This window comes from Vicugna pacos, chromosome 13 (genome assembly GCF_048564905.1).
Source record: "Vicugna pacos chromosome 13, VicPac4, whole genome shotgun sequence".
In the NCBI taxonomy this organism is placed as follows: Eukaryota; Metazoa; Chordata; class Mammalia; order Artiodactyla; family Camelidae; genus Vicugna; species Vicugna pacos.
Genome location: NC_132999.1, coordinates 1,888,011 through 1,911,221, shown reverse-complemented (window position 1 = coordinate 1,911,221; position 23,211 = coordinate 1,888,011). Strand labels below are relative to the sequence as shown.

The following is a 23,211-nucleotide window of genomic DNA, read 5'->3' as shown; positions in this document are numbered from 1 at the left end:
TAATGGAGAAGTCTTGTGCTTTATAATTAAAATGTATGTAGATTATGACTTACATGTAGAAGTCAGTTTGTGGCTTGACGTCCAGTTTATAAACTGTTCTGCAAGTACATTTAATAATTGATTGTTAAAGCCTTAAATATGTGTTTTTCCACATAAGCATTATTTTTAATGGCTACAGGGTATTCCCTCGTATAGACATGTTATGATACACTTGTTCCTGTTTTGGGCGGTTTGTTTGTTCGTTTTTGATGTTGTAATAAGTGAGCATCTTTCTATATAAAACTTAATCTGAATTTCCTGTTTGCTCCCTGCCTACACAGACCCAGTTATCACTAATCCTATAACCTGGTGATATTCTATTGAAGATTTAATGACCTAACATCCTTAAAGTGTTTGACATAGTGTGTGGGACACTGGAAGTGCAGAATAAATGCTGTTCGCAGACTTTTTCTGATTCAACATTGGAATAAGGAAATAAGAAGGTTTGAAATGGGCTCTTTGAGGTGAACACTGAGGTCTTTTAGCAATGACACAGCAAGTGATAGTGGAGGAGGAAAATCCAAAAAATTGAAGCTATGAGATGGGAAAGGGTTTCTGTGGTTCTTCATTTGTATTGGTTGTTCCCAATTGTGTATTCTTTATCTGAAACAAATACCTTAACTTGATAGTGTCAGAATATGAATTTCTTCCTTTTAGTTAAAATGTATAAGTTTGTTAAAGTAATATATAATAGAGATACAAAGCGCCCTTATAAATAGCGCAAACATTGTGTGTGTGATCTTTGTTTATTGTATTTGTATTTTATATTTTTTGTGATATTTTATTCAAGTGTGTGTCCAATGATGTCTCCCCTGTTTTCTTTATTTTTTATTTAATTATTCTAGTCACGTGAACTGGAAATTTCAGTTTATTGGCGTGATTGGCGATCTCTGTGTGCTGTAAAGTTTCTGAGGTTAGAAGATTTTTTAGACAACCAACGGCATGGCATGTGTCTCTATTTGGAACCACAGGGTACTTTATTTGCAGAGGTAATAACTGTATTTTATTAAATATGCACAACTGCAGTTGAAATGACACACGTAGGCAGCGTGAGAAAGGAGTGGGAGGAGTGTTAGGCTGAGTGGCAGGCAACTTGAATTCTTGGCTCAGTTCTGCCGCTGAATAGGTATATTATTCTGAGACGTACCATTTATCTAGGTCTGTTTTCTCATCTAGAAAATGAGGGAATTGAACTAAATTGTATCTCAGATTCTCTTAAGTTTTTAAAACCTAGAAGTTTAACAAATTTTATGAACCATAAATCGAATGCTATATTCATGTCAACTTGAATTCTCTTCACTGCAGGTTACCTTTTTTAATCCAGTTATTGAAAGAAGACCAAAACTCCAAAGACAAAAGAAAATTTTTTCAAAACAACAAGGTAATTACTAAGAAATCAAGTACAAAGTGTTTTGGTGTTATTTTAAATATAAAAAAGTCTACACACTGTTTAAAAAGTGATATCCATCTTTGTTTTTTGTTTTCCTCTTATTTGTTCAGTCATTTACTTCTAGATTTTATTAAGGAATATGTGAAACACATCCATGAGTATGGAGGCTGGTGCAGTGCATCGTCACTCAGCTTTAACAGCAGTTAGCTCATGTCCAGTTTCGTTTCATCTCTAGCCTGTCACTCACTACTTCTCAGATTATTTGAAGCAAACTCAGACTTCATATTGATTCATCCATAAATATTACAGTTAGTATATCTAAAAGATAAGAATTCTTTTTTAAACCTTAATCATATATCATTACTACACATTAAAAAAGAGCAATTCCTACCTATTTATTTTTAAAACTGCTTTTCCTTTTTTGCACTAGCCTTTAATAACAGTTAATTAAAAACTATTTTTAAGTGGCAAATTTTGTTTGTTCTTCATAAATTAAAAACCAATGAATATGAATATTTAAAATATGGTTTTTGGTAATATATTAAAAGATTTCTTGTTCTGTTTTCTTTCTTTACCATGTCCACAGGCAAAACATTTCTCAGAGCTCCTCAGATGAATATTAATATTGCCACTTGGGGAAGGCTAGTGAGAAGAGCTATTCCCACAGTAAATCATTCTGGCACCTTCAGCCCGCAAGCCCCGGTGCCCGCTGCAGTCCCCGTGGTTGACGTGCGCAGCCCTGAACTAGCGCCTCCAGTTAGGTATGGGCCTTAAGTTCTTCGAGAAGCACTGCTTTTATGAAGTAGTCGTTGTGACATTCACACATACTGATCGCAGTGAGTCTGTTAAGTCTTGTTTGTTCCAAATAGTATTTTGAAGTTCATGTTCTGCTTACTTTTAAAACAACAAAATTGTTTGCTTTAATTTTGAAGCTGTTTAAAATACACACTTTTTATTACTGCTTTTATCTTTTATAAGTGATTCTACAGTAACCAAATTGGACTTTGATCTGGAACCTGAACCTCCTCCGGCCCCGCCACGTGATTCTTCCCTTGGAGAAATAGATGAATCTGCTGAATTAAGAGATTTGGATACACCAGGCCAGGCAAGGCATTTTAAACCTTGTATAATTCCTTATCACCAATGAGTTACCAGTAAAAGCATCCTACTGAATGAGGTACACGTTACAGATGACTAAAAATTGCTTGTCTCTTCTGAGTGAAACATAGACACCTCCGGGTGCTCTGAGCTGGTGGAGACGGAATAGGCTGCTTAACTAGGAGCGCAGGAGCCTGGCTGGTGCTGGATGGCATGCTGCCTGAACACTGTTCATCTTCTCACTAGGGTAACGTGGTTTCTGAAATGCATTGAAGATGACAGTGATGTATTCATTTTATTTAATTGAAATATAGTGATTTACAGCATTCTGTCAGTTACAGATGTACAGCGTCAAGATTCAGTATTTTTGCAGATTCTGATCCATGACAGGTTGTTACAGGATGGTGGTGTAACTCCTGTGCTGTACAGTATCCTTTTTGCTTTTCCATTGTATACAGTGGTTCGTGTCTGCTAATCCCATACCCCTAATTTGTCCCTCCCTCTTTCCTTCTCCCCTTTGGTTACCACAGGTTTGTTTTCTATGTCTGTGAGTCTGTTTCTGTTTCATATACACGTTCATTTGTATTATTTTTTAGATTCCATGTGTTAGTGATACCATACAGTATCTTTCTCTGTCTGACTTACTTCATTAAGCGTGTTATTTTCTAGGTCCATCCACATTGCTGCCAATGGCAGTATTTCTGTTTTAACAGCAGGGTAATTCTCCATTGTATGTATAGATGTCACATCTTCTTAAACCAGTCATCTGTTGGTGGACACTTCAGTTGCTTCCATGTCTCGGCTGTTGTAAATAGTGCTGCTGTGAATGTTGGAGTGCATATACGTTTTCAAATTAGTGTTTTCGTTTTTTCCACTGTATTTCTTTTTTTACATTTTTAGATAAGAGTAGTGTAGAATTAATAACCATAAGAATGAATATCCAATACCTGAACTTTATTTTCTCACTCATATATATATATTGACTTTTAACATTTTTTTAACTGTCCTTACCTAATAAGTTGTTTTGTGAATGTTTCTATGATTTAATGAGTGTTTAATATTTTACAGGTTTCAGAAACTATTTTTGACACTGAAAATGGCAGAAATAGTGTACTTCCAACATCGCATTCTGAATATGAGCCTGATATTCCTCAGTCAGTTCTCGAATACAGTGGTGATCGTGAACTTGAGGACAGAAGGTACAGAAGACACACACAGCTTGGCTCCTGCCCGTTTGGCCCTGTGCTTTTGCCTTGTTTTTAACTGGCCTTCCTGTTTTCAGATCTCAACAGATGTTTCAGTTTAATCTACAAGACTTCAGATGTTGTGCTGTCTTGGGCAGAGGACATTTTGGAAAGGTAATCTTTTACATTTTCTTGGAATGCCTACAAAAGTAGTAACTCAAATGGGAAATAATTATTTTAATCTCACCTCAGGTACTTTTGGCTGAATATAAACACACAAACGAGATGTTTGCTATAAAAGCCTTAAAGAAAGGAGACATTGTGGCTCGAGATGAAGTAGACAGGTTAGTTTTTTTTTTTAATTGTTTATTTTTCTGAAGTTGTAATTTGACATTATGACAATCGATGTACATATTGCAACTTTCTATTTTCATAATGCATTTGACTGTTAACATGGGTTGCAACTGTGCGGGTCGACTTAAAACAGATATTTTTCAGTAGTAAATACTAAAATATGTTTCCTTGGTCTGTGGCTAGTTGAAGCCACAGATGTGGAGGAGCTGCAGGTACAGAGGGCCGACTGTAAGTTATGCACAGATTAACCCGCATGTTGTTCAGGGGGCAGCTATGATATGTAAAGAAACTAAAGTTAATGCATAAGGTAGGCATTAATTAAATATTATTTTCTTTCTAGCCAACCCTTCTCCCCACTCTTATGACAGTTTGCTGGTTAATGGATACCAAGGAAAGATGACAAATGGTTTAAACTAATTCTAATAAGCTTATACTTGGAAGTGTTAGTGTTTATATGGAATAAGATCTGTTAACGCATCTGTGGTTGGGGGAGGCTATTTCTCATTTCATATTCTGGAAGTAATAAAATATCATTTATAAATTATCTTCAGTTAACTGAATAGTTAATGTAGTCTGCTTTTTAAAATGCACCTGTGTCTGTTTTTTTTCTCTCTTTTTCTTAAAGTAACATTTTTTTGACCAGAGCATCTTACCTTTCTGGGTGTAAACTGATATGGATACATCTTAACAGACAGCTGTTAAAATGTAAGGACTCTGGAGGTAATATTGTAATTAGGTTAGAGAATATACTTTTATTCAGATTCCAAATTAATGGAGTGTTTAAACATGGAAATTATTATATAATAAATGGCATGTTTATTACAGAAAGAGACTTTTATTAGATATTTGCAACTGTTTTTGTTAAACCACCAGGAAGCTTCAATTAGTATTAATGGAAGACAGCCCTGTGTAATGAAAACAGCCTGGGACTCGAGTGAGGAGACTTCTCTAGTCCTGATTGTTCCTTCTTAGTGAATTATTTGACCCCAGGGCAATTCACTGAACATCTCTGAGCCTCAGTTAAAGTATACATTTTAAAAATACATTTTTTGGTAGTACTTGCCTTACCAAATTGTACCAAGTGCCATATAGATACATCAAATTGCTGCTTTTAATTTTTTCCCATCATATGGGAAGTTCTTAGAATTAGGATAGATTTTGAAAGATGTGGGTTTCCTTTGTGTAAAAAAATCTTCTCCTTTTGGAGTTCTTTTTTTTTCACCTGTTCGTCATACTCCTCAATTACATCAAAATAAACTTTCTTGATCTAAAACTACTCAGAGAAGATTTTGCTTAATATTTATGAAATATTCTGAACACCATATTATATGCTTAGAACTGTATTTTTTCTGTTATGTAAGTAGCTCACGCAAACCTTTAATTGCACTGTCAGTCTCTCTATAATTACAATAATAGTAAGGTCAGATGTTTTTCTTTTAAGAATATTTATTCCAGATCCATAAATGGTAAATTCATTTATATCCTAAAATAATAGGAAACTGGTACTACCTCGTGGTTTAAATAGCTTTCTCCTATATTGTTACTACATTGTTACAACTTTGAGCCCTGTCTCTGTAGGAAAATACTTTCTCATTAAATCTAGACAGAATAATGTTAATACTGCTATTAAAAAAGAACATCCAGATTAGAGAATGAAGCTTTAGCCAGAACTAGCACATTACCCGTACTTAAACTTGATACAGCCTTGGTGAAAAGTTGATGAGTGATCTTTATCTAACGTCAGTTATAAATCCACGTATTCAGTAACACGGAAGTAAAATAATCTCTGGTAGAACTGGGAAAACAGAAATGTAAGATTCAGAGTGAGAAATAAAACTCAGAGGAATTTGAGGAGGGCAGCAAAAAAGGAGCAATTAGAGGAAGACAAGAAAAAATTAAGAAAACAGACAAGCAAGTTTTTAAAAGTAATATATTTATTACTTGCAAGTCTGAATAGTAGACAAGTAAGCAGAATCCTTTATATTCACTTTCTAGCTCATCCTTGTTAATAGATCCATAGAATTCAGTGTTACTACATATTAGTCGTTTATTTTTTTGTAGATTTTTTTAAATGCTTGATGGTTCTTGATAATATTTTTTCTAAATATTCTTTCTCTAGTGTAAATTTTATAATTTTGCTTAAACCTTAGAAAGTTCCAAATCAGCCCATTTCTTTGTTACTTTTTTTGTTTTTTTTCCTTCTAGTTTTATTGAAATATAATTGACATGCAGTGCAGTATATTTCATGTGTACAGCATAATGATTTGACTTACATACTCATGAAATGATTATCACAGTAAATTTAGTAAACGTCATCTCATGTAGATATGAAGTTAAACAGATTTTAAAAATATATATTTTTCCTCGTGATGAGAACTCTTAGGATTTACTATCTTGTTTCATATATAACACACAGCAATATTAATTCTGTTTATCATGTTATACATTACATCCCTAGTACTTATGTACCTATAACTGGAAGTTTTTACCTTTTGACTGCCTTCATCCAGTTTCCCCTCTCTCGACCCCCATCTCTCTGGTAACCACAAATCTACATCTTTTTAAAGGGATACAAATTATGTACTAACTCCTGAGTAATATGATTCATATACAAAGATCACATTCTCCACCCACCATTAGTAGAACCTTTTTTCTCAGCCCCATCTTCCCCACGTCTAAGCATGTCAAATTTATGTCATTGTTACGCCTTCTCACTCAGCTTCCTTTTTTTTTTTATCAGTTCACATTTCAAGAAAACAGAATAGCCGCGGAAGTATACTTCTGCGCTTGTAGAACAAAAACACAGCTAGTCAGATTTTTTTATATAACACACACACACACACACACACACACACACACACATATGATTCAATCCTAAGGCTGGCCTTATTAATGATGTGGTTTCCACTGACCAAAATAACTATCTGTACAAGGCTTTAAGTTTCCTGCATGTCTAATAATGTACTGGGAAGGAAGTGCACAAAAAGGTTAGACTAGAACTAGCTGCTTAGGGAGATAAAACAGAAATACACTAGTTATATAAATAAAAGAGACTAGGTATGTTTGAGTTTAAAATAAACAGTAAAGACAGTAGCAGCTCATAAACGGGAACATCAGGGTGAAGGTGTGCTGCTGGGTTTAGGTAAGGCCTTGTAAAGGAGATTGGGTTTGTGCTGTTCTTCGGAAGGTGGAAGATATTTGGGAACATGGAGAGAAGAAAAATGACAATTTAGAGGAAAGTGTTCTGGACAGAATGAGTGAAGTTTAAAGTTTTGAATGAGGTTGGATTGTTCTGTGGACTTTCAGGGAGAACATGCAGTTTAGATTAGGGTGGGAATAGTTAAAGACTCTTACGGAGTGGCTTTTTGGTGTGCTCTGAAATGCTTAAAATTGTTGTGATGATTTGGGTCTATAAAGAGCCTTCCTCCTTTACCTAATAGACGTAAGACATCTACCCAGTCCTCATCATTACTGTCAGTCTTCATCAAAGAATTCCTATGAGTGGCATTAAAACCATTTTAAGAGACGTTCTCTGATCAATCCTTTAGACCATTTGCATGTTCAACACAGGTCTAACCTCATACTCATCCCGTTGAGAATTAATGATTCTTCCATAAATTCACCCATAGTTGATTAGTAATTCACCCATATATATAAACCATAGACAGTCAAGAGGCCATGTTTCTCATCCACTTGAGACCAAGACGTCTTGTCAGTTTGTATTATTTCATCTGAATATTTTGTCTACATTAGCCAAAATCTAGATTGATATAGTAAATCAGTTGTTTTAAAATCCATTGCATAAATCTTGCCCAATTGAACATTATTTTCCAGTAAACTTAAATGGTGATAAAGTCGAAGCTATTAACTTTCTTTTTAATCTTCCATGAATTTATTTCTAATAATGACTTAAATTTGTAGTCATTTAGAAACCTTGCAAAATGTATGTAGACATAAGGCCAGCGCTTTAAAAGTGATTACAGTGGGGCTTTCTGTTCCTGAGTATATGTAAAATTATAAATACATTGTGTGAAATCAGAGCGTAGAAGTTTATCTAGAATGTGACCATATTCAGTGGAATTTAAACGCTATTTTATAATAGCCCCATTTACTGTCAGTGTTTAAAACTGAACAGGTATTTTGAGTTCGTTACCCAGAAGACAGCTATATTAACATAGCTTCAAAATTGCATGATCCTCCTACACAGCAGGTATACTTTTAAATGTTTTCAAAATTCTATTTAATATTTTTGAGTTATGGCAATATAATCTGAATACCCAAATAAATGCTGTAATCTTTAAATTATTAACATTTTAAAAATTAACTCTTAAAAGACTCAAAAGAAAGGAAAATGGGTCTGCCTCCCTCCAACATCTGGACTTTAGTTTGGCATTTTGAAATCAACAACAACCACACACACACAAAAAATCTAACCAGTTCTTTTATTTTAAAAATAAAAGCATTATTAATGCTTTTTAACAGACATTAACATCAATTTTTATTCCAGTCTCAAAAACAAACCAGAAAAAGTGCCTATTTTGTATTAGAAACATGAATATAATCCAGTTGTTAATAAAATTTGTCTGTTGGTATATTTCTTTTGATCAAGTGCTTAAAATGTTAATTCCAGGTTCTGTTTGAGTCATATGTGACCTGATGTTCTGCTCTGAGTTTTAAGTGAAGTTGAAAAAGAAAAGTGGTATTTTTTGCTGTTTAGGCAAAATTAATGTTTCAGAGCCAGTAAGTTTGACCACTGTTCTTTGTAGCAGCTTGTAAGCGTTCTTACAGGGAAAACCTGGGATAGCTACAGACCTCAGAGAAAAATTGTATTTCTCTCCAGGAGCTTCCTTGAGGCCTGTTGTAGAATGCCCTGTGTAGCCTCTTTATTTTCCAGTTAGATTTCTAAATTAAAATTTTATATGGTATATCTTTACCCCACAACTTCTTATATGATAGAATATTTGGATACCATTACTTATGAATTATAAACATATATAGTCCTCAAAATTACCTCGATCACAAACTTGATATTTTAAAGTTATGCCCTAAAAATTTAAAGTTGCTAAATCCTTTGGCCAATTCCTGATAAACTTTCACAGTTCACCCCTAATTAAGCCTTTTTATTAACTGTACCCGTTAACCGTGTGTGCTACTCTGATACGGTCACTGTGAGTTTTGTGTCGTGCTAATCGTATTTAGTTTTTTTTTAATATATTTCTATTGACATTATATATAGCAAGTAGTCCAAATTTTTCAAAGCATTTATAGCAAAACTAAGACAAGTTTTATGGTTTTAAAGTTATAATAGTTAAGAATTTTGCTTATTTTAGAGTTCAGTAATTTTTAAAGAACGTTATTTCCAATTAGAAGTTTTTAAAAAATAGTGATTTTTAAATGTTTTCTCTTACAGCCTGATGTGTGAAAAAAGAATTTTTGAAACTGTGAATAGTGTAAGGCATCCCTTTTTGGTGAACCTTTTTGCATGTTTCCAAACCAAAGAGCACGTCTGCTTTGTAATGGAATATGCTGCCGGTGGGGACCTCATGATGCACATTCATGCTGACGTCTTTTCTGAACCAAGAGCTGTGTGAGTACTGAGACGCTTTCTGAGGTCTTCCGTGACTGTTTCTTTTTGGGAAGGGAAAAAAGCTGTCTAAGTTTTAGATTTATTTTTTCCCCCAAATGGAAAACAGATCTCTGCAAGGAATATTAGGACTCCTTACTTACCTTTGTGCCATATGTAAATGTATCTGTTTTTCTCTGTTCCCATGTTAAAAGTTTCATGGATTACCCTAAATCACACTTGATCATTTAAATATACAATTTAGGTTTATTTTAATAAAATTCCTCTTTTTTTCCTAATAATATTTTCTCCCTGGGGAATGCCATCTAGGACCATGGCTTTAAATATTAACTATACTCAAAGTACATTGTTAAGTGAAAAAAGAAAGTATAGAAGGGTTTGTATCATATATCCATATGAGATTTTGCATTTGCATTTAAAGGGTAATCTAAAAGAAGCAGTATTATTTGTTTGCATGTATGTACACAGCATCTCTGGTAGAATATAAAAGAAACTGGTATGCATATCGCTTCCAGTGAGAGGCGGAGAATGCAGGCTTTCCACTATAACCTTTTTGTAGTTTTTGAATCTGATATTGTATGAGTTTTGCTTATTCAAATGCATAAAAATAAATAATAGCGAACACTTGTGATTGAACATCCACGTGTATATATTCTTCCCCTGTTGTTATCCCCACTGTACAGCTCGTAAGTGTTGGAGCTACGATCTGGAGCTACAAACCTAGGAAAATGCTCGTGATAGCTCTGCTCTGTGTGCAGGTGTTCACCAGGTTGACACCTTCAGCCCTCACCTCTTTCCTAAACTTTCAGCTCTGATAACACTCAGCAGCCAACATGCCCTTTATACAGCTAGTAGGTATTTCACATTTAACATCTCAGACTGGACTCCTGGTATTTCCCTCCCCCCCCCCCAGCCTGTCACTCCACTGTTCTTCTCTATCTTACTAACCGGCAGTACTGCCTACCAGTTGTTAAACCCAAAACACAGGGATCGTTCTGGATTCTCTTTTTCTCTTACGTGCAGCATCCAAATTCTACCTCCAAAGCATATCCCAAATCATAAAAATCGTAAGCCAATAGTAAACCTTTATTGGGTTCATTATTGAATTATTATCACTTGTCTGTATTCTGGCGGCTAACATTGGTGTAACATTTTCACTTTCACTCCTTGATTTGATTCTCGCCATAACCATTAGAGATGCAGTAGAGCAGACAGTAGTCGTACTGTCACACTTTTAAGTTTCCAGTGAAGAAATACGGCTTTAGTTCTGATGATAGTGAAGCTTTCAGAAAAGGAGGCAAAACCACAAAGTAATAGAGAGCTACTAATAATCCATCTCCTGCACGTTAAAAATTAGTATCAGGACATCTGGACTGCGCCTAGCCCTGTGCTGACTGCCGTGGGAATTTATTTTTGTTTTGTTATGCCTTTTTTTTTGAAATATAAAATCCTGAAACTTTTTATTTTTTCTGAGAATACAAGTTATATAGTATCAATGAAACAAGCCCAGTGAAATACAAGAAAAAAATGCTACATTGCAGTATTCCATATCTGAAATACCTCCCTGTAACCATTCAGGTCTCACCTCGAATGTCGTTTCTTTGAAGCTCCTCTCCTGAGTACTTTTACCTGAAATACCACTGTATCACTGGGGTCTAAATCAGGCCACTCTGTTCTGTTTTCTATTTGTATTCTGCTTGGCACTTCATCTACACCTGGAGTCATCTTAATTTATTGTTTGCGTCTTTTGCCTGCCTCCCCTCACACGGCGGCAGGAGCGAGGACCGTGTCTGCTCTGCGTGCTAGCAGCACGCCCAGAAGAGCGGCCGGCGTGCCCTGGGCAAACTGTTCTTCCTGCCTGGGACTATGAAACCGAAATCAGTCTGATTCCTAGCTTTGCTGTTTTCTGGCTGTGTGAGTTTAGATAAGGCAGTTACTCTCTCTTTGAGAGCTTCATTTTCTGCTTCTATATTTATCTTAAAGGTTTGATTTGAAGATTAATAGGTTGATAAAATGTTCAACATAGTACCTGCCATGGAAGCATTCAGTGAAATAGATATTTTAAACAGTATGTACCCAGTTATTTATTAAGTGTCATTAGGGCAATCTGTTTACAGAGAAAAGAGAAATCAGGATATTTTTACAATTGTTACAACATTGTTTTGCCACTAAAATAAGTTTGCTAATTAAAAAGAAAAGACCGCCTTAAGCAATTTGAGAACCACATTTGTTTTGATGGACTTCGGCTGGATCTTTTAAACTCCTGATAATTCAATAAGATGTAACATATAATCAAATATTTCTAAATAATTGCATATTTAGATTCTCCAAATTATGGTTCCATTTTATAAAAACAAGTAAACGTAAATACATATTATCTACATGGTCATGTGAATGCATTCTAAAAGTCTGAAGAACATTCACAAAACTAACAAGAGTAGTTATCTGTGTGGATGGTAGTGGCGTGGGGCAAGATGGAGATGGATGAATGAGATCCTGTTCTGTGGGGCCAGGGGTATTATGTGTATTTTATAGAGGAAATGTCCGTGTATTGCTTGTCAAATTAAGAACTGATTTTTCTAAGGGTCTCCTTATAGGCTATTCTACTTTGAAGACAGATCTGCATTTTAAAGTTCATTCTTTATTACCTGCCTCTTCATTCAGTGAGGCTCTTATGTATCAGGCTAAACGCTGAAAAAGACAAACATGGTCCTGTCCCTAAAGAGTTAATATTCTGCTGGATGGAAGTTTTCCTAAGATCCAAACTTGTTTATCCAATTTCTAGACATCTTCAGCTGCCTCAAGGCAATTTGAAGTCAACATGTCTAAAACCAGACTCATCTTCCCTATAAAATTTGAGCTATTTGTGTATTTCATTACCTGTTCATTGCGTGAAGAAGAAAACCTTGAGCATAGTTATCTTAAGCTTTTCCCTCTTCCTCATCCTTTCTAGTTAATAAGACACCAAGTCCTGCCATGCTGGTTGTGTTCTCCCTTGAATCCATCTCTTACTCTGTCGCCGCTACGTTAGAGGTACTCAGGGTCTTCATCTGTACTTTCATTCTAGCCTTGTCTGCTCCTTTTCCCTCTGAGTATACACCTGCTTCCACTCTGACCTTCACACTACTATCAAGAAAAATCTAACATAGATCTGATCAAAGTGAGTCACATGAATTTGCTGGTTTCCCAGTACATATAAAACTTATGATGTTTACACTATATCTTAATCTATTAAGTGTGAGATAGCATTATGTCTTAAAAAATGTAAATGCCTTAATTAGCAAATACTTTATTGCTAAAAAAAAATGCTGTCATCTGAGTCTTCAGCAAATTGTAATTTTTTGCAATAATAACATCAAAGATCATAGATCATCATGACAAATACAACAATGATGAAAAAATTTTAAATATTGAGAGAATTACCAAAATGTGATACAGAAACCTGAAATGAGCGAATGCTGTTGGAAAAATGGAACCTATAGTCTTGTTTCTTGCAGGGTTGCCATAAACCTTCAATTAAAAAAAAAAACGCAATTATCTACAAAGCACAGTAAGGTAAAAATGCAGTAAAACTACGTATGCCTGCATTCATAACACAGAATTCCAAGTCCTTCATGACTTGACCTCAGGCTGTCTCTTCAGCCTCATCTCTCACCACTTCTTCCCCATCCTTTATTTCAGCCACAACAAACTTGTTATTGGTTGTCAAACATGTTACACCTTTGATACCTCTGGTCCTTTCCCTCTTAGGGGGATGCCCCACATTTCCCCACAAAAGTCCTGCCTTTCACGGCATCCTTCCACCTTTATGTCATGGTGTAATTACTTCTACAGAACCAGGTCAGATGTCTGCTGTCCATGGGCTTCCGTGACTCCACCAGGCAAAGATACTGGCTTCCGTTTTAGAGACTGTATTTTTCTTTTTTTTTTTTTTATTTTAGCGCTAATGTTTAGCACATGTCTTATTTACATGTCTGGCACATGGTAAGTGTTTGTGAAATAATGAACTATAGAATTCTGCTCCAAACATAAAAGTATAAACTGGAATTCGAGAACAGTGGAACTTAATAAACTTCTTTTGATTTAATTTTTCACACAGATTTTATGCTGCATGTGTAGTGCTCGGGTTGCAGTATTTACATGAACACAAAATTGTTTATAGGTAAGTAAAGTTTTGATACTTTCTAGTTGCTTATTTTTATATGAATTAGAATTAAAAATAAATAAGGATATTTTGTGTTTAATCAGCTTCTTAGTTTTATCTTCATATGATGAGTGACCTCTGAAAAAGGTAAACTCCGATTTTGAAAGACAATGTTTAACACAGTAACCGTGTGATGAGCTTCTTTGTTCCTGCTCTTCTGCCCATTCCCTAATTAGAATAGTCAGATTATAAACTGGCTTGTGATAACACAATTTGCCAACAATATTCATCCTGGTGAATATTTTGCATCCATCGGACCCACTACAGAAAATGTCTGTAGACTACTCCTCCTCCAAATTTGTCCGTGATGAGTAGCTTGTGCCAGATTGTAAGACATCACTCTGCTTCCTTCACTGAGTCTTGCCATCAGCTGAACGGTGTGCTTGGTGCCAGAACTGACTTCCATGCTGGCACAGACTCCCCACATCACAGACCAGGAAGGAACAGAGAGTTCACAGCCCAGCAGCTCGTCTGTGGGCCACACTTGGAACGGCATCACTGTAGATTGGGCAAGTTCTGGGAAGGCTGGTCAGAATTAAAAGGAGTATAAACATCAGTTTATTCAAACGTCTTACAATATTCCCAAGGTAATGGTTTCCTCATGGCCCTGTTTTACTCAAATAATAAAATTTTCAACCTAACTTGTAATCATTTAGTATTACTCAGTAACCTTCTCTTTATTTTGAATTATTCCCTTAGAAGTTTGGTTAAACCTACTCCCAGACACCTTATTTGTACTGTTAGTTTGACAATTCTTTCTTACAGATGGTGGGTAGGTAAACATCAAACTTAGAAGTCAGATTATCATGAATAACAAATTAATAAAAATTGAGTTAAATACACTTGAACTCCTCCTATGCTTTAAAATACGTATTTAAGTAGATAAAACATTCCTCTTTTAAATACATTTTTCCTTTTCTATATAACGGGAAAAATTAGTCAGAGGCTATGTTATATAAAGTAATAAACTTGCCAAAAGGAAGAAAATGAACACTTGCGAGACAGTATTTAAATCTCAACCATAATTTGAAAAAACTGGGGTTTTTTTAGTAAAAAGAAAATATGGCTCTTATTGAAATGATTTTTTTACTACATTATCTACTGATTTTATTGATTTTTTTTCATTTTGCATTTTTTTATCCTGAACAGAGATTTGAAATTGGATAACTTATTGCTAGATACAGAGGGCTTTGTGAAAATTGCCGATTTTGGTCTTTGCAAAGAAGGTAATTAGATATTTTAAAGTGCTTTTTCTAATAGATTACTATCCCTTGGTACTTTAGTTCTTTTGAAGCTTGTCTATGGAAAGCAAAATGTATTTTTAACTTTAATTTATTCTTTATTGAGACATGTTGAATTGTTCATTTAACCTACTTATCACATTATTAAGAATTTATTCTGCGAATATGAATAAGGTTAGGTTTTCAGAAATTATAGTTTAAAACTAAGATTCTCTGTCACTACTCTAAGAAAGCATTGGTTAAGCACCAGATTTTTTGCTCTGCTGAGATTGTACAGAGTAATTTATATAGGCCTAAAAAGTCTCCTGCTTCTTAAGACTTTTAACATTTTAAATAAGAAAAGAAATATTCATAGCCCTCAGGAATCTCTTAACGTGTGTGTGTGTGTGTGAATAAGTACATAAACCAGGGGATCCGAATCAAAGGCAGCGTAAGAAAGTGGAAAGAGCATAGGCTCACGCGCCAGACAGGCTTAGGTGTGAACGCTGGCTCTGTCGCTTGCTTGCTGTGTGTCTTTGGATGATTTACTCTTAAGCTCATTGAGTCTGTTTCCTCAGCTATAAAATGAATAGAACTCTGCTTGCTTAGGGTAACTATGAGAATTAGAGAGAAGTATATGGCACAATGCCTGATACATAACGCATAGGTACATTTAATACACTGTACTGTAGCGAACATTGTCTGTCTCCCCCTCTTCTCTGTAGCCTCGTATTATTTAGCTTTCTTTCCATAGCGTAGAGTGTAGTGCTTGGCACATCTTGAGTACTCAGTGAAGGTTTAATTCATAAGTAGTTGGATTAATTAATGTGATCAGAGCAGAAAATAAAAATCATAAAAATCAAAAATGTTACTTGTTTCTGTCTTTGTTTTCTTCATCTTCTCCAAGTCACTTAAAAGGCTTGTGTAGAACTAATATAGATATCATATCAACTATTTTTTAAAATGGCATTTCATTGAAAATAAAAAAAAGAATATGACAAAATTAAAGAAATGTTAGGGGGGGAATTCCTCTACCTTAATGTGTTATTGTATTTAATTATGCCCTTCAAGTTTTGCTCCCATAGTCTTACAAATTCATTTGAGATTTTCAATCAAAATAAGTGCATACTATTTTAAATTTAACTTCCTAGCAGCACGTGGAGCATTTGTAATGTAAATGTAAAGAAATGACAATATAGAAAGAATAAATAATAAAACAAAGTATGGAAACTTTATGTATTTATTTTTACCCATTAATTAAATAGTATGAGTTGCTGTTGCACAGTTTTCTCTACCAGTCCTTAGCATTTTCTTTAAAAGTCCTTGCTGTGTCTTGAGTCTGGACACCACGCACAAGTGCACACCTTTAATTTTGCTTCCTAAGGACACCTTCTAACTTTCATGCTCATTTTTTCCTTTGCTAACAAATACTTAAATTTTACCTTTTGCAGGAATGGGATATGGAGACAGAACAAGCACATTCTGCGGCACTCCTGAATTTCTTGCCCCAGAAGTGTTAACAGAAACGTCCTACACGAGGGCTGTCGATTGGTGGGGCCTTGGTGTGCTTATATATGAAATGCTCGTTGGGGAGGTAAGCGGTGTGAAATAGGGAGAAGGGAAAAGTGACTGACAGCGCACAGCACGTCACTTATAAAACCACTTAGTACGGCTCCTGCCTAAGTGGAACTTAAAGTGTTATAAATATTTGTAATATACTTACAGTTGCCTGTGTTCTCCATTGACCTTCACTGTCTTTTGTAGATTTTTATATTGTCTGTGGAATGCGTTACTAACACTAGAAAATAGTTTCATATTTCAGTGTTGCTATGATTATGCTTTATGATTCTAAAACACAACCATATGTGACTGATCATTTCATAGGAAATAGAAAGCAAGACTAATAAAAAGAATGCACTCTGTATAAGGAAAAGTAGCCATACGTTGGGCAAAATAAGTGTTACCTTCAAAAGCAACACAGAAGAATTGAAAAGAGTAACATTTTTTCCTACTGTTTTCTTTAAATTAACTTAAATTTCTTGGACTAACTTATTTGTGCATAGAAATTGTTACCACTTGGAAAACAGTGGATTATATCTGATTAATAAAGCAGTAAAAGGAGGCTGATCTATCTTGTTATAAATTGTTGGAAATGGTAAATTAGGGTGGAATTAGAAAAGAGTAAATATTTAGGCAAGCAATTGAAAACTCCTTAGTAGAGGGGCTTGATCGTCTCAAGATGCAAGAAAAATTATCTTACGGGACTGGTTCATTGTTCTGGTTTCCCTAATGCCAGCAGCCTTCCTTGCACATTCTAGGCGGGAATGAAGTAGTAGCTGAATGAAGGAGTGACTGAATTACTGAATGTCAGAAATTTCTGAAGTTTGACACTGCAGTTTATTGACAGTTATCCCAAACAAACAAATAAATTATTTTAGTTCCTCCAACGACAGTGCCTTTTGGTATGTCAAGTTGGGAGTGGAAACTTGGAAAAAGAGGGGCGAAAGTAGCCAATTAAAATGTCTACCGTGTGCCAGACCTGTTCTATGTGCTGGATAAATATTAGCTCATTTAATTTTCCAGCAACCTTTAATGAGCTCAGTAGGAATCTTACATTTATTTTCAGATGCGTATAAATTGAGACCCAGAATGGCTAATAACTTGCTTATAATCACACAGCTCTCATACAGTGGGGCTGAGATTTTCACCTGTCTCTGTGCTTTGCTGCCTCCAGGAATAGGGTATTGAATCCACCCAAACTTGTTTCTATTATTCAGACCAAGGATTCAGATCTGAATTTTTCACCTGTTTAGAAAAGTGTGTGGTGCTTTAAGATGGAAAGATACATTTTATCCCTAATCCACAGTGGTCTTTACTTTCCAAAAGTGCTCATAATAGTTGCTTCTGTAAGCTCTGGCACACTTGAGCTTCTTTTTTTTTAAGTAACACTTTTGTTTCTTTGTTTTTTAAATGTAGTATTCAATTATGTATGAGATTTAAGTTAACAAAAATTATGTGCTTGCTTTTTAAAATTTACTTGCCATATTAGAGGTGACATGCAAAAATGTGAGTTTATTGCAAAATACTATAGAATCGAGAGCCACTTAATTGTGTGTCTGGGGAACTTGACAGTGGACAAATGGGGATGCTCCTGTTCCATATTTTTTTTAAAAGAGCTCCTAATTGATGAAGCTCTCACTTACTAGGAGATGAAAGACAATGAATCTGGCTATTTCTTCACAATTGCTTTTTGCAACATCATTTCTTTTTAGCACCTTTTTGAAAGTGTAGTTAGGAAAAGAACTAAGCTTAAAACTCATTGGTACATACATCCATAGCACTGGTGAGATGTAAGCAATACCTTTTTTTAATGTTATAAAAGTGAGGTTCGGTTAAACTTTATATCTGATTCCTCTATTACTACAAATGATTGAAAACTCACTGGATACATTGTGCATTTTCAAGTTTGTATTTGTATCTGTCTGAGTTTTGAGGACTTGGAAGACTCTAGGAATCAACTAATGCATCAGTGCCCCTTTCTCTGTGCCGAATGAGAGTGAAAGTGTCAGCGGAGTTGGAAGCAACCTCAGATACTGGAGTGAGGGCTTTGATGGCTGAGCAGACTACAGGGTTCTTTTTCTCTGTGCTTAAAGCACGTTTGCTGGCCTTTCATTGTGAGCCCTGTTTGTTTATAATCTATTTGTAGGAAAAAGGAACTTTACCAGCTTAACAAATACATAGATATATCTTCACTGTTCAGAGACTTGTAGTGTTAGTTTTCAAATACAGAATTGACTGATCAAATAGGAGACAAAAGAGCCTTGTGTTACCATTTGAAGTTCTAATGGAGAATCCTTGTGAAATAGAATTTTCCCCTAACTTACGATCTCAATCTCAGAAAAATTTATGTTATCCCGTACAGCAGGTATTTGACTTACGTGTTTTGAATGAGTGAATGAGCAAACTTCGTTTTGATACAACAAACTTGATGAAACCAGGTTTTAGCAAATCATAACTAAGGTTAGATGACTGAAAAGTTTGAGGTTTTCTTAGATGTGAGCAGTAAGATTAGCAGCCCAGCGTTAGGAAGTTGGGTTCTGAGTTCACTTTCACAGATTGCTCGGGGCAGAGATCGCGCTCTCCGCTAATAGTGCTTTCCGCTTGGCTCTGGGTTCTTTTTCTTTAATAACTGAAACTGACAGGAAGCAAGCAGCCAGATCTGAGTCATCTGAGATTCTGAGGTAGTAAGTCATGCTTCACGGCCACATTTCCAGCGTGGTTGAGAGTTCATGCCTGTGTACATCAAATTGTTACAGTGAATGTTACTTAACTACTTCTTTATGATTCGGGGTCATTATTGTCATTATGGGCAACAGTTTAATATTCTGCTTATTGAACTGCCCTGAGACCTATTGTGTACAGAGCATTAAATATGCCTGTAATTGTGTGCTCTTTTGTTCCTTTCGGGTTAATTTTGTTGGCAGTTGCTTCTCAGTGCCATCATTACACCACAGTCTCTGTGTTTTGCCGTCATTAATTTGCTACTGGCTGTGAAATTCAAAGCACGTCCATGTCTGATGAACTTCCGCAAACTCTGTGCTTCCCTCTGCAGTAACACGTAATACCATATTTGCCTTACCCGTTTCCTTCTGTCTTTCCACACGAAGATTTCCGCAGGAGTATATGGTGTATCTCTGGATAATAGATACATATCTTCTGTGCGTCTGTTGTGGCTTTGTGTAGTCCTTACTTGCTTGGTGTTTTGGTGGATTTGGTTTTTTGTTTTTGTTTTTCCTTTTTCTTTTTTTCCCCGCTACCTGGTTCTTGGTTGTACTTCACAACTTCAGATAGGTAAGATTTTACTGTATTAAAATGCAGTTTGACTGACTCAGAGATATTTCTTCTAGTCTCCCTTTCCTGGTGATGATGAAGAGGAAGTGTTTGACAGTATTGTAAACGATGAAGTAAGGTACCCAAGGTTCTTATCTACAGAAGCCATCTCAATCATGAGAAGGGTAAGAATCAGTGGTTTCTGAATTCCTTGACTTCTTTTATATTGAAGACATTTCTCAGTAGAATTTTAGAAGTTGTTTTTCAGTCGTAGATGTTGCATGGTTTAGGCAAACACATGTCAAAAGAAGCGTCTAAACTTTGCAAGGTCTAAAACTCCTTATCAGTGAAGCCCCGGGTTTTATTTTAAATTTCTTCCTTTATGCTGTGTTAGTTATTAAGAAGAAATCCTGAGCGGCGCCTTGGAGCTGGTGAGAAAGATGCAGAGGATGTAAAAAAGCACCCATTTTTCCGAGTAAGTATGAAAGTTTAATTCTTTTTTTTAATGAAACTATAGGAATTAAGAGTAGGAAGCTAAACTGGTCATTTTATATTTTGCAATGCAGCTAATTGATTGGAGTGCTCTGATGGACAAAAAAGTAAAGCCGCCGTTTGTACCTACCATTCGAGGCCGGGAAGATGTCAGTAATTTTGATGATGAATTTACCTCAGAAGCACCTATTCTGACTCCCCCTCGAGAACCGAGGATACTTTCAGAAGAGGAGCAGGAAATGTTCAGAGATTTTGACTACATCGCTGATTGGTGTTGAGTTCCTATACACTGTGAAACAAAGGAGACCGACTCGCAAGCAGACCTCTTAAAAATAGCAGCCCTTCATTTGCCACCAATAGCTTCTGAATTATTGTAAACATATGAAGATGTGTTTAAAAGTACTGTTCTAACACCTTCTTGAAAAGTGGCTTCTCAGTGTATTTTCAATGTAAATCGAGCACTGGAAACAGTTTCATGGAATTTAAGCTGAATGAACATTGGCCGTGAAAATCTCTCACAGATGAATACTTTTGAATCAATAGTCTTATTTTTTAAAAAGGAAAAAAAAACAAAAAACACCCTTCTGCAGCCCCGAGCTCCACCGAGCGCCCGCCTGGAGTGGGGGCAGGGCTGAGGAGCCGTTGCCCTCAGCTGCGTTTCCAGAAAGAGGAAGGAGGGCTTGGGGTGCCATTGCCATCCATACACAGTATGATTTTGTTTGAATAAGGCAAATGCTCTTATTTTTTTAAAGAAATTACTGTAATATCAAAAAAATGTAGTGGTAGTTTGTGCACATTTTGGGGCCTTTTTTTTTTTAAACGAAATGAATTGATGTCTTGTATTATAAATTTTCTATATTTATTAGAAGAAAAATTTTATTGCCTTACCTTTACCAACCATGTAACAGAGCCTCATAGCTTTCCAACAGAGCTGCTTGCCAAACAACTTTTTTGTTTCTTAAACCAACCGTGGTGAAACAAACAGGAACAACTCTACATCTGCATTTACTTAAAATGTTAAGAATGAGGACTTACGACCAGCCTGTACCAAGACGCTGTTACCTGTATGCATTCCCAAAGTCTAGCTACTCAGTACGTTCAGTCCTACCTTCTTCCAGAATCAGTGAACTGATTACTCCTTTTTTGATATTCATTGTACATTTGATATCAACCTAGTTCATCTTCTTGTGTCTACTGTAGAAGAGAACTATATCTTTGTTAAAACATAGGGATTATCATTGTATACATGCTGTGAACATGTATATGTGCAAGTTGTAATGTATTCTGTGTTGTAGGTTTATTATTTAATTTCACCACTTCATCACTTTGTACAGTGGCCAAGCAGACACCTCAGACTCCAGCATGTACATTAAGTGCATTTGTACATTTTAGGCCACTGGATCCAGATTTTATATTGGCAGTTACTGAGGGCAAAAGCAATATATTATAACAGAATGTATAAATATTTTTGATAAAACAGTCTATATTTTATAAAACTTATTATAACACTAAAGCTGTACCTCAAAAGTCTCAAAAATAATTTGATCAAATACTTTTTACAACTGTTCAGAGGATCCATTGTGGCTTTTTTAATGCTCTTATAGAAGAGTCTTTTTGCAGGCCATGACTTTTCTACTTGCCTGGAGTTTGTTTTTATTTCTGTTTCGTTTTGTTTTAATTATTTTCCCTCCTAGCCGATGACTTTGTTTTTCCTCAGTTCAATAACACCATCGTTGATTCTGTGCTTATTAGCATGTTAGGGTCATCATACCTCAGGAATAACAAGTTGTTAACTAGTCATACTGAGTTAAACAGTTCAGTCACCATGATCTCATGTCTTTAAAATTGCTCAAGTTTAAATCCTGTGAAGAAAATGAAAGCACACTGATTATAAGACAGTTGAGCTTAAAGCATTTATAAATTCTTCAGCCTTACCAGGATGTGTTGGCATGTTTTTGTTGTACTCTGAGAACAATTAAAATTGTTCACAGATAATTCCTGTTTCCTTACAAATTGATTATTACCCATGATCCTTTGGAGGAAATCTTACAGAAAGAGGGAGTGCTATGTTTAAAATTATTTTAAAATGCTAGTTAACTTCCTTGGTAAAGGACAGTAGAGGATCTTAGCTTAAATGTCTGCTCTTAATGTAAACAGTGTTAATACAACATTAAAAAAAAACACTAAATACTTTTGAGGTACAGTCTGCTCACCTTTTCTGGTTCTCAAATATGCATAGAGAGCAATGTCTAAAATAGACTTTTTAGCATTAAAAACTGTCATAGCATTTTGTAACTACACAGTGTACAGAATTTTTTTTTAATTGAAGTCAATCACTAAAAATAATTAGAGGGCAGGGTATATTCACACAATTAAGCTGAAGAAAGCACTAATTTTTTCTGTAGTTTTTAAAATATATATATTTTAGGTTAAAAATTTTTAAACTCCATAGAGTGTAAATATATTTTGCTATTACTGTATGTGTAAGTGACTGCTCAAGCACTTTGTAAGGAAATTAGGATATTTTAGAATGGTACACTATGCATTCAAATGAAATGTGCCTTTATGTCATTTTAAGAAAAAGTGTTTTGCAGTCATAAATTACCACAAATGCACAAATTAAAGTTTAAACAGATTGTAATTTGTAAGTTTGTTTTTAAGTATTATTTCCTTTTGGAAACTTCCTATTGGTCAAAATATGTATTCACTTTATTATATCCAATATCTCAGAGACTAGTTAACTTGAGTTATTAGCCTTCTTGCAAATACTTTTTGTCCTCGGGAAAGGCAAAATCATTAAGAGTCAGACCAAAATG

General features: G+C 35.3%; 1 protein-coding gene across 1 annotated transcript in view; it reads left to right on the top strand.

The window, feature by feature from the left end:
- Nucleotides 1-23,160, top strand: part of PKN2 (protein kinase N2) — a 110,999-nt gene extending 87,839 nt beyond the window's left edge. Inside the window, exons 9-22 of the mRNA XM_072974013.1 lie at nucleotides 885-1,028; nucleotides 1,345-1,420; nucleotides 2,016-2,190; nucleotides 2,408-2,534; nucleotides 3,596-3,726; nucleotides 3,810-3,885; nucleotides 3,964-4,055; nucleotides 9,476-9,652; nucleotides 13,749-13,811; nucleotides 15,003-15,079; nucleotides 16,525-16,667; nucleotides 19,981-20,088; nucleotides 20,298-20,378; nucleotides 20,470-23,160. Coding sequence (XP_072830114.1) covers nucleotides 885-1,028; nucleotides 1,345-1,420; nucleotides 2,016-2,190; nucleotides 2,408-2,534; nucleotides 3,596-3,726; nucleotides 3,810-3,885; nucleotides 3,964-4,055; nucleotides 9,476-9,652; nucleotides 13,749-13,811; nucleotides 15,003-15,079; nucleotides 16,525-16,667; nucleotides 19,981-20,088; nucleotides 20,298-20,378; nucleotides 20,470-20,673 — 1,674 coding nt within the window. The 3' untranslated portion in view covers nucleotides 20,674-23,160. The remainder of the gene's footprint in view (nucleotides 1-884; nucleotides 1,029-1,344; nucleotides 1,421-2,015; nucleotides 2,191-2,407; nucleotides 2,535-3,595; nucleotides 3,727-3,809; nucleotides 3,886-3,963; nucleotides 4,056-9,475; nucleotides 9,653-13,748; nucleotides 13,812-15,002; nucleotides 15,080-16,524; nucleotides 16,668-19,980; nucleotides 20,089-20,297; nucleotides 20,379-20,469) is intronic.
- Nucleotides 23,161-23,211: the final 51 nt, after the last annotated feature.